Source organism: Crocodylus siamensis, unplaced genomic scaffold (genome assembly GCF_052110815.1).
Source record: "Crocodylus siamensis isolate JL-2025a unplaced genomic scaffold, ASM5211081v1 HiC_scaffold_253, whole genome shotgun sequence".
NCBI lineage: Eukaryota > Metazoa > Chordata > Crocodylia > Crocodylidae > Crocodylus > Crocodylus siamensis.
In genome coordinates, this window is record NW_028324663.1 from 24,137 (window position 1) to 35,698 (window position 11,562).

General features: G+C 45.3%; 1 protein-coding gene across 1 annotated transcript; it reads right to left on the reverse strand.

The window, feature by feature from the left end:
* Window positions 1-1,131: 1,131 nt before the first annotated feature.
* Window positions 1,132-10,271, reverse strand: LOC149851761 (fibrous sheath-interacting protein 2-like). Its single transcript, XM_090030404.1, has 8 exons — window positions 6,659-10,271; window positions 6,599-6,610; window positions 6,041-6,478; window positions 4,564-4,847; window positions 3,393-3,445; window positions 2,427-2,485; window positions 1,818-1,893; window positions 1,132-1,309 (listed from the first exon to the last, which is right to left on the reverse strand). The coding sequence occupies exons 1-8, from the start codon at window positions 8,732-8,734 to the stop codon at window positions 1,176-1,178; spliced, it is 3,132 nt and encodes a 1,043-aa protein (XP_089886530.1). The 5' UTR covers window positions 8,735-10,271; the 3' UTR covers window positions 1,132-1,175.
* Between the last annotated feature and the right edge of the window lie 1,291 nt (window positions 10,272-11,562).

Below are 11,562 nucleotides of genomic sequence, written 5' to 3' on the forward strand. Positions count from 1 at the left end.
CTCGGCCACCCATGCCACGCAGCTTAGAGGGAACGCTGCCTGAGAGTACCAAACTAATTTCCCATAGGACAATACATGACAATCGGGTAATAACAGCTCTTGTTCACTGTTGAACTGGGTTGGTTTTAAAACTCAGGGCTACAAGATTGTTTATTCCATGGGTTACCTCCTAAATTCCTTCTTCTTTTAATATTTCTGGTGTTAGTTGAGTATACGTTGAGTCAAATCTACTAGATTAGAAGCTGAGAAATCCTACTGGGGTTGGGGCAAGAAGGAATCTATCCATCCCTTGTACTTCAAACATAGTCACAGCATGATTTCCAGGGGAAGGAAAAAGCTTGAGGCTTGAGGGGAGAAGGCAAAAATGGGAGAAGCCTTTCAGGTTAAATTTTGGGGACAAAGTAGCAGCAAGGACACGGAAGTGACTAAGAATGGAAAGGTAGAAGGGAAAAAAGTAGTGTTAAGATAGACTACATCCAATACAAGAACTGTACAGTGCTAAAAATGATATAAAAGCATGGAAGGTAACTTAAGGTTTTATATTAGAATGCGAGTCTGAAGCTGGGTCTGTGCAGCTTTATGATATGTGATGGGAAAAGACATGAAGGTTTATGGAGTCGGCACAAGCACGGAAATGCATGAACAAGTCCTTTTCCATCTCATTTCCACTCTCAGTTGTCACTAAACACTGTTTTTTTGTTGATAGTCTTTGGAGTCCGCTACCACTACTTAAAGCTCTCTGTAATGATGTCTTGATAAGAAGAGTGTATGCTCAGGCAGCTTTTATTTTCTTGACAGTTAATCACTCTAGGGCTACTATATTTCCAGGCTCAAAACAGAGGTCACCTATGCGGGGGGAGGGGGTGCGGGAGCCGGCGGAGGGAGAGGGGAAGAGGGGGAGGGGTGTCCATATATGGAGGGGTCAGTGATATGCCTGTGCCCAGCCTCTGCTCCTCACTCCTAAGCCCCTGCCCCCCAGCCTTGCCAGTGACCCTCACTCCTGACCTACAGCCTCCTGCTCCCCCCAGCACTGCCTTCTCTGTCTGCCTTTTTGTTGAGTTTGACTATGTGAGAATGAAGTTGCAAACGATCACAAAATGCAATGATCAGCCTACACCAGACCACATTTTTTCCTAACTTTATTGATATTTTTTCCTGTTTTTTCCAAAACAATGTTAACGTGTAGGTGTAATTTCCGGTGAGACTTTCCGGTTGCGGTGTGGCATGCAACTTGAGAGAAAAGAGTGTACTCTGGATAGAGCATTTGGTATTTTCATAAAAAACGAAGACCCTTTTTTGGGAGGAGCTGCTGTGGAGAAAAGAGAGCAGTCACTTAATATAGAGAAATAAAGCAAGGGTATGCAACGGTCATTTAGTCCAATGTCCTTCCTCAAGAAACAAGCCTCTCCTGTGGGCAGGATTTGCTTTGGTACAGGGAAACACCTTTGGATTTCTAATCCAGTCTTGTAATCACTCAGCCATTGCACTTAGCCCAAAAGGGAGTCTGCAAGCAGAGGGAATAAGCCACGTGTGCTATGAAGGTACGTGTTAGGGTGGGGCACTGATAACAAGCTTGACTGGATCCTGTGCCGTGCCCAGGCTCTGCAGAGTGTTGCGTTTGAAGGTCAGGCCTTAACTCTCTTTTTCCTGCAGTGTTACATGTGAAGATGGTAGGTAGGGCAGAAATGATGGTCTCTGGCTAGGTCAATGGATGTGGATTCAGGAGGTCTAGAGTCACTTGCTGGCTTAGCTACAGACTTCCTGTGTGACCTTGAGTACATCACCTGACGTAGCCAGTGTCACTTCCCCCTGCATACCTGTATCAAGCCCAGTTTCTTCTGAAATGGGAGGTATTTCTTCTGTCCGGCTACCGCCTTCAGCCAGCGTTTCCACCTGTTTCATGGAAAGAGTCAAAAAAAAAAAAAGAGTTAGGAAGGACTGTGTTTGATCTGTGCTCCTCAGGATTACAGCGCCACAGAATGAGGGACAGGCAGTGGTGATGGGGCTGTCCTGCCAGCCACGGGTCCTGGTGGTGCCATGAATGGGCAGGTGAAGGCCAAGCCCGTGGAGGGAAGGAGGGCCCCGTCTGTCCTACCTTGTGAAGTCAAGTGGGGAACAGTCTTCCATACAGAAGCCGCAGCCCAGCCCCTCCCCCGCCTCCCCTGCTTTCCCTCCTCCTCATAACGTCTTCACCATTTCTCTGCAATGTGACTCTCTTTCCTGCCTCCTCTTGCTGCACTTGCTAGCCCCTCCTGAAAACGCACCGTAGCTCTACCGCAGCCTTGGCTGTCTGCCCTCTATTCCCTACCAAAATATTAGATCTGAGACCTGAATGAAATGGTGAAGAGCCTGCAACATGCAAGGGGTCAGGTGGGGAGCCGAGAGACCTTTTGTGGCCACTTCCTGGGGTTTTACAAGATATTTACCTCGCACATATACAACGAGTCTTCTATAGCCCAGGCTTGGCGCACGTCGTCATAAAACCCTGTAAAGAAAAACACATCCACAGTCAGCTCACCTGGGACTCATTTCCGTTTTTATGACTGGTATTTTTAGCTGTTGTTTTAGCATGGCTGCAAAGTAGTGTCCTGCAAGCATTTGCTCTAATGGGCCTGTGTAGGCTGCGTTGTAGCCCAGCAGGGAATGCTGCAGTGAGGTGCATCGTGCCTGCTTCTGGGCATGCTGCCTTCCCAAACTGATGCAATGTAATAACCCATTGGTGGTGCTGGCTGGATCCAGTGAGCTCTAGCTCTTGGGTGAGCCTACTGATGCACGCACACCACCTGACTGGGGGCGGAGGGGGATGGCTTATGCTGCGTTCCTCATTGTGGTGATTCCTGGGGCAGTACTGAGGCACACAGACACAGGGCCAACACATGGGAAGAACCAGTGCCTGCTCTCTTTTTTCTGGAGGAGGTCTGTCTGTGTTTTGATGTGTTTTGGTGCTGCCTCTGGGGCACGTTTGTATAGTGTGCACTGCGTGGAAGCAAGGGCCCCATTGTGCTGTCCTAACAGCAATCCATATGAAAGACCTGCTTCTCCAAAACCCACAGATTAAGTACAACTTGGGATTCATGTTGCAGGCTGCTAGTGGAGTGTCTCTTTCTGGAAGTTTGTGCAGGGAATTGCCAAATAGAATGAAAACCATGTGGCAGGTGTGAAGAGCTTTCTTTTAAAACATGACTTCCTTTGCCCCAAAAGGTCTGTTCTGGAGAAATCCCCCCCACTGGTAGCATTAGTATTCTCTACAACACTGTATTTTTGAGACCGGCTTTCACCATCCAAAGGATCCCTGAGATTAAAGGAGTGAAAGAATTAAAGAAATTAGAGACAATTATAAAGTTTACATTAAGGGAAATACATAAAACCCTAAAAAAGTGAAAATCTCATACATTCACCCTCTCTCTGGGCTTCCAGTGCTGATGACCTTTCTCCGACTTTCTCACTAAAAACAAAAGGAAACAGCCATTTGGATTTCGAGGTAAACAAGAGTAAAGGGTCATAAGATTTGCACGTCAATAGTATTTTTCATCTTTGTTTCTTGTTCACCACACTGTTGTATGCCGAGCACCTTGTCAGTGCTTTAAAAACAATAAAAACTCACTGCCTTCCAGATTCTCGACCACATCCAGCTTCTCTGTGGTGAGGGCATTTGTCCTGCTGAAATAGTACCTAGCTGGGGATCTAGAGTCTGGAAACCCGCCTGTGACTCTGCCACTAATCTGTTGGATGGCCTTGGGTAACACCCTTCATCTCACAGTTCTCGCTCTGGAGTGGACTCTTCGGCCCAGTCCTATGTCTTGTTCCCATGTGTAACTGCGTTGCTTCACCTGCAGGCAGTTTGGGATTCTCCTTCTTACTGGTGGAATAGGATGGCCCTTTGAATTGGCCACTGCACCCTTAGTTTAACATGTGGTGGCTGAAACAGCTACATAACAGAGGGGTTGCACCCCTTGGAAAATGCAAGCCCTTAGTCTTCACTTGTTTGAGTAGAGAAAAATATTAGAGCAATTCTTCTGTTAAAAAGAACTTTGAAGGACCGCAACAGGCCAGGGTGGTTTTAAACAGTCTGGATTTCTGCTGGAAACCTCTGAGCTGACCTTGTGAATCATGTCTGCACTCCTACAAGTGCTAACATTGCATGGCACCCTGTGTCACCTCACTGTGCTGTGGCACCCAGCTTGAGAATTTTATCTTAGTGGATTCTGCATGTAGAGCAGGTGTAGGTGAGAGAGATGCCCATGCCCTCATGCCCCTTGGCTGAACACGCCCTCCCGTCAGCTGCGGTTTTGTAGATTGATCTGGGCATGGGAAGGAAGCATGTAGCATGGTGGCAGAGTAAAATAGCTTTGTATGGAAGCTCAGAGTCACTGGCACGGTCTGGTCCCACTGTGTTGTGACAGGGAAAACGTGTGGTTACAAGCAAGCGGAGAGTTGGACAGAGCCCTGCCCACCCTCGTGTTGGACCTAGTCTAACGTAGGGACAGCTGTGTCCAGAGACCCCACCCAGATGATCCCACTCTACCACAGCTCCTATTCTTGCTGTACTGCCAGAAAAGTTACCGTAATTGTTCACTGTCCATAGATGAAACGAATGAGCTCCCCACATATAGAGAGGACTCCGTTTGAATGGTCTTTATTGACTGTAGGTCCTCTTCTCCCTTGCACTGTCTTTGTGCTTCAGGATTTTCTTCTACCAACTTCTCTCCCTCCTCCTTGTCAGTCTCATGGGCTGCCAGTTTTGCAGGGAGGTCCAGCCTGGGTTGAAAAGCTTTCAGCAGGTTCAGCACAGGCTTCAGTGCCTTCCCGAATGAGGTCTTGCTGAAGGACTGAAACCAAAGAAGAAGCTTTTGAAGAGGACACCTCCTCAGAACCCTTTCTAAGCCAGTTTTTCTTACAGATCACTAATGAGAGTGAACTAAACCAAGCCCTTTTAGACTTGCATTAGGATCCATCCTATGAACTTCAGTGGAGCACCCGGAAAAATCAGGACTGTGCAATGACAGGTTTTGTTAAAGGAAAACTGCTTTGTCCATCTGTTCCATTTCAGCTTTCTGTTTGAAAGCAGATGAGAGACAAACACTAAGGAGCCACTTAGGTCAGGAAGGCATTTAAATGCCCTTTTTTAAGCAGGTGCCATTAATTCCAATTGGTCACTAGTTCAGGCTTCAAGCGATGCAAATACTGAGATTCTTTGTCATAGACCCAAGCCTTGCAAACCATTGACGCCTGTGAGCATTTCTGTTGACTCTGATTGGTTTTCTGTACTTAAGTCTTGTCATGGTTCAGGGCTCTAGCATGGTCACAAATTAAGTTTGATTTTTGAATCAATCCACGCATGAACATGTCTGTGGCACAAACTGGTTAGTTGCCGCTCACTAACTAGAAACTGTGGTGTTATGATGAGACCCAACTATTCAATCCCATGGGTTGCTAAATAAACTGGGTCTGGGTTCTCTGTCACTGTTTTCATATCTGGGTTACCTGAACTCATTGCCTGGTTTACACGTCATGTCTGATAGCCTTATTTTGGGCAGCAGGACTCAGCTGTAGGATCTTGGAACCATTGTCCAAGCCGTCCAAAGCTGAGAAACTTGGCTTAGCAAAATAATTTCCCCTCATACTTTTACACGTGGTCTTCTCTTTCTAGCAATCAAATGGCCCTTTTGGCTTGAAGAGAAGCTGCCTTTGAACCAGTCTCTGCCATCAGTAAACAAAGCAGAGAGCTGTAGCTGTCTTGTCCATACGCTTAACCCAAGGGACTCCAGCCTCTTCTTATCCCCAGACAGATGTCTTGGAGAGTAGATTCAAGATTAGTGAATTTACTGACCACTAACCCCAAATCCCAGCTAGCGAGGGTCCTGCACACTGAAGGCCCACTGCAGGCTCTCTGCGAGATGGTCTACCACCTTTATAAGAGCATTCAGCATTGATAGTAGATGGGCTTTCAATGCCACATGGTCATCTTAACAAAAGATCCAGTTAGAAGCAAAATGGCATTCAGAAAACAGGATTGCCTCAGCCTTATCTTTCTCCTTACCTGCCCTGGGCTTACAACTGGTTGTCCTGTGCTCCCGAGAGAAAAATGACTGCCTTCACTTCTCTGTGCTTCAGATCTTGAGCTGTTATCTTCAAAACACTTCTCAGTTTGAGCAGTGGATGCTTTTTGCAGTGTCTCAACAGGTTCTGTTTTTAGGGAAATAACTCGTAAATGATCAGACACTGAGTCTGGAGCAGTGGGTACATGTGTGATTGTAACATAAGGGATTATTTTGAGAGGCAGCTCCTCTGTCTCTGTTGCGGTTTTGTGTGTAGTGGACCCTGGTATTGCCTCTTCAGAACTCGAGGTCTTAAGCTCTGCACTAACAGAGACGTGGGAAAGGACCATGTCGGCAATTCTGCCTGGGTCCATTGCAGTTTGGCTTGGTGTTGCTGCACTGTCACTAAGAGCCTGTAAAAAAGGGCAATCAGAGAGTTCCTCTATTATTACTGTAGCCATGTCTTGAGGAAAAAAATCATTGAAACCTGTCATGTCATTGTAAAGATCTTGCTCAGATCCAGATTTTTGTAACATATTCCTGGAAATAGACAACACAACTTCATTAACTGCCTCTTCATGCTCCGGAGGTAAATGTTGTTGTTCATTTGTAGCTGCCACAAGGCTGATTTTCTGTTTGGACAGGCCTTGTTCCATGGCCTGTTTCAGGTTGTCAACAATTTCATTCACTTTGGATCTTGATAAATGTCTTCTGGACTTGGGGCTTCTGTCATGAGTTGAACTGAAGACTTTAGAAAGAAATCTACTGACTATTTCTTCCACAAATGTCACGGGTAGCAGAGGAGTAGGTGAGTTTAAAGTTGGCGTTGGAATTGTCTCTCTCCTGCCAAAATCAGCAGGGAATTTCTCAACAATCCGAACATCTGCTGTTGTTGAAGATGAAACAGGCAACGTCTCCTCCTCTGGACTGCCTTGAAATTCAGGTTTGGCCACTTGTTTTGCTATCAAAGCCGCTATCCTATTAGCTAAAATATCTGTCTTATTTGTTAGGTTTCCGCAAACAAAAATGTCGGAGTCAGAATGGTGTCCAGTGCTTGTGCAAGCCGAATGGGATAGGTCTCCCATAGCCTGGCTGTCTTCAGTGCATAAAAATTCTCTCTCACTGATATGTTTGTTCATGTTCCTTTGGTGCTTTGACAGGAGTACTTGCAAAGCATGCAGTATTTTTCGAGTTGCATTATTCAGTAACAAAATCTTTTCTGTATCGAAATCGGCAATGGGAAAGAGGGAAGAAAATGCTGGCATAAGATTTGCTTCCAGTTTTTCTATGATAAGAGGAGCTAGCTTACTAAGAGGTGATGCTAAAGTGTCTGGGTCATCCAAAGGCTCAGTAACATTTTTCAGTGTATTTTCAGCAATGTTGTCAGCTTGATCACAGTGGTGAGGTAGTAATTCTTCAGAAAGAGAGTTGTGCAGTGAATGTCCAGAAAGCTCTTGGAAGACCAAGTCATAAATTGCTTGAGAAATAACCATGCACCCATTTCTGAAACAGCTCTGCATGTTTAATCTAGATTGAAACTGTGTCAGAAGCTTGTTAAAGACCGAATCAGCAACTGTTTGACTCGTCTCCTCCTCCCTGGAGTGCTGCTGTTCAGTATGCTGGCTAGAAGAGTTCTCATCTTGAGAGATTTTTGCCATAACTCTACTGATTATCTTCGTGTGAATGAAGTCAAATTCTGCAAGATCCATTTTCTTGTCTGTGGAGGAAGACGTGGTGGCAGTGGAAGGGAGAATGTTAGATAAAAGCCCACCGATTATATCTTCCAGAAATCTGTGGCATAGCCCCCGAGTAGATGATGTGGGACTCTGGCCTCGGGCGCTGCTGTTGGTAGGATCTTCTAAAAGCTTTCCATCGATTTCTCCAGGTTCTGGAGGGTTATATGGAACTGAAGAGGGTGCTTTTGCTTTTTCCTGTTGGTAAGCAGTACTTTTTCTTCTTATCAGACCACCGAAGCTCTCTGCTGGCACACTGTTGTTGCTTTGCATGTGGGCGTAAACTGAGACTTTAGAAGCTCTTTCTTGCATAAGGTCAGATAAACTGGAATGAATGATTTTGGCCGTCAGTGTGTCTATGTCAGGGGAGAGACCCTGGTCTTCAGAAGGCTGCAGGTTTGTGGCCTGACATACGGAAAACTTCTTCAGTATTGAATCAGTTAAAGCTGTGCTGATACGTGAGGAATTGCTTCTGGGGATTGCAATGTTTTGAGTATGTGGGTTTTGTGCTGGGCATGTTTTGCTTATTAATTCATCATGTGTTTCTTTAAAAAAAGCATCAGCATAAATACTGGTTGATGACTGTAATGTTTGAGGCTCAACTGTACAGGTTGTCAGGGGATTGCTGCAAGCTCCCTGCATTGCTTCTTCCTCTTTGGGAAATATCTTTCTGAGTGAGGGGAAAAAAGGCTTTCTTGCAAGGTGCCTTCTTGTTGGAAACTGGCTAGGTGCCTGCTGAGAAAACAGTGGGGTTATCCTTCTCCTCCCTCTCCTCACACATCCCAATGATCTGCTGGGTGTTCTGTTTCTGTCTGCAAAGATGAAGTTTTTGGCATTGATGTCCTCATCTCCCCTGTCTCTCTCAGCGATTTTTCTCCCTTCATATTGAATTATTGCTGGATATATGATGTTTGTGACCTCAGACACAAACCATGTCATTATATTTGTAATTTCGTCCGTCATGTCTTTGGTCTTGTTTTTCTGTAGCAGGAACAAATGAGAAGGGAGAATAAATGTGTTAATTAATTCCTCCTTTCTCCCTTCTGTACATAGCAACAGCTGTCTACTGGGTGTGATTCAAACTTTTAGCATAAACAATAACAGCCCCCCATGAAAAGTGACATGTATCACCAGAGCCTTTTGGATAGGGTGGGATATCAAACTTACAGAATAAATTATAGGAAAGAAAGGAACAGCCAGTTTGGGAAAGATCAGTGAAGGACAAACTAGGATACGGGTTGCTTCCCCTTGAGTTTCTTTCTGAAGGGCCAAAGTGCAGCCTGAAGACCATGGAAGACAATTCTGACCATCTTGAAGCCCAAGAGGGGGTTGTTACTGGTTTTAGCAGGGCCAGGATTCTCCCCATGAGCGTAGAGATGACCTATTTTTGCCCGTTTACCCTATTACAAGTGTCGGGGGCTAGAAGTTGGCTAGATGTTTGGACACACTCTGTGCAACGGACCCTGTGTCCAGAGACTCTGCCACATTGGGACTGTTGCTAGCCTCTGCCTCCTCGCCTATTCCCCCCATCCCTGAGAAAGCACTTATCAACTCGCTCACTTCTCCTTATGGAAAAGAATCAATTAATTTGCTGACGTTTTCTCCATGTTGTACTAAAACTCAAAAGTTGTGTCCTCCCTGGGCAGTGCTGCTCCCTAGTCTTTCCCTGGCTGCAGTGCCTTCTATAGTTTTGTCACTCCATTGTTTCCCTTGGTGTTAAGAAACGAGTACCTGTCACACGACCAATCACAATACAGTACTTCTTCTAATATTATATTCTGCTCACTTGTTTCCAAAAAGAATGTGTAAGATTGTGTAGAACAATGCCACGTTGACAACAATACATGTCATGGCAGGGTGCACTTTATCTTTCATTTTGGACATCATCAGTTTCCACTTTGGACGTCTCCCCATGCCCTGACTTCTTACCCAAGAGCATGATCTTTTCTTGTTTGTGCCTTTTTAGCAATTGGCACAAATCTAGGCTGCTGATTACCTGGCATGAAAACAGTCTATTTCTAGGATAGTCCTAAATGTTGAGCGTAAACTGCTTGCAAGTCTAGGATCTGTGTCCCAGACTCTGCTCTAAAAAAACACTCGGGGTGAATAAGGGTAAAAAGCTTGGCCCTAGTGAATTAAATGGGTGTTTTGACTTTGACTTTGGTGTAGCCACAGTTTTGCCTGAGGTACATGAGCATTTTACTGGAAAGACGGTGAAAAGACAGCTACAACAGTGGAGACAATCCCTGGAGATCAGGATTATAGAACTTTGCTCATCAAATTAAAAAACGGACAGGGCCCAGTTTTCTTCTGTGTTGTACCCTGATCCTGCGAACATTGATGCAACTGGCTAAGAATTAATAATAACGGGAGAAGTCCTATTGAGCTCCCTGGGATCACAGACATTCTTGAAGTAAAGCATGTGCATATTGTTAGATTGGGGCTGTAGTCATCACCTTCTTTATGAAATTCTAAATAGAATCACCAGGAAAACCATTGGTTACTATTGACTCTAGTCATTTCCTGATTACCTCATTAAGGGGGGTGTGTGTGTGTGTGTGTATATGTATATGTATGTATATATATAAAAATTGTACTGTGGCTTTGTTTCTAACCTTCATTGCTTTACAAAGCATAAGTTGTTTCTTTTTGCTCTGTCGCTTTCGTTGTCCGTCCATCCGATGTTTGTTGTCTAAGAAGCTAATGAGTTTTGTGTATTCCGTGTAAACCTGGCAAAATCTCCTGAGAAACATGTAAATGGTTGGTTAATATCACTTCTGGTGCAATCAATTTCTGCTCCACCTCCTTCTTTACCTGGGTTTCTTTTTGCTGAAACGATGTTAACATTTTTGACCAAATTCCAAGTAGTTGCTAATACCATTTGTGAGCTCTAGCTTGGAGGTTTGCAAACTTTCAGTGGCGTGTTTGGCTGATGAATTAATACAGGCTACATCCTGTCTTTTTGAAGGCACAATGAGAGTGGAAGGACGCGCCTTTCCTTTATGAGCCGGGAAGGGGACCATGCTCAATGTCTCTTTTCTGTGAGATGTTCTAAGTCACCTTCTCCACACATTTTATAAGAAGGTGCTTGGATGTTTAGCAAGGAGCCAAGAATGAGGACAAATGGAAGTGGGACAAGGTCAAGTTGGAGGGGACCCAAAAAGAGTTCAGGCTTGTTGGGGAGAGAGAATGGGCTCATGGCTCTGGGTCATTAGCGTGCACCCCTGTCCAGCTCCTGGGATAGACCTGAATATCCATGAGTCTACCCCACTCTTCTGTTGCCAGCAAATTTCTGGGAGCCTTACTTGTAAAGTGTGGCCCTTCTCTCTCCCCAACAAGCCTGAACTCTTTTTGGGTCCCCTCCAACTCCCTCCCCCCCTCCCTCCCTTTCTCTCTCCCTGTCCCTCCCCCCTCCCTCCTTTCCTCCCTCCCTGTCCCTGTTCCTCCCTCCCTCCCTCTCTCCCTTCCTTTCCCTGTCCCTGTCCCTCCCTCTCCTCTAGACTGGTGGACAGAGAGATAGACAACCCATTGTTGCTGTCAGTTCCCGAGTCAACTTAGATGGCAGAACCCACTCCTAATTTCTATCGAGTGCCACTTATTGCCCGCTTTTCTCCTTGCCATGTACAGATGCTTGGCCCTTATTTGCTGCTTTCCCTTTTTCTTGCTGAATGCAGAGGGGCTTAGAGACAAAGATTTTTCTTTCTTGAATGTGGAGTCATGGCTCTTTGGCCAGATGATGAACTATTCTCCTAGGATTCTCCATTTCTGTTTGTATTTTTGGTAATGTTTTC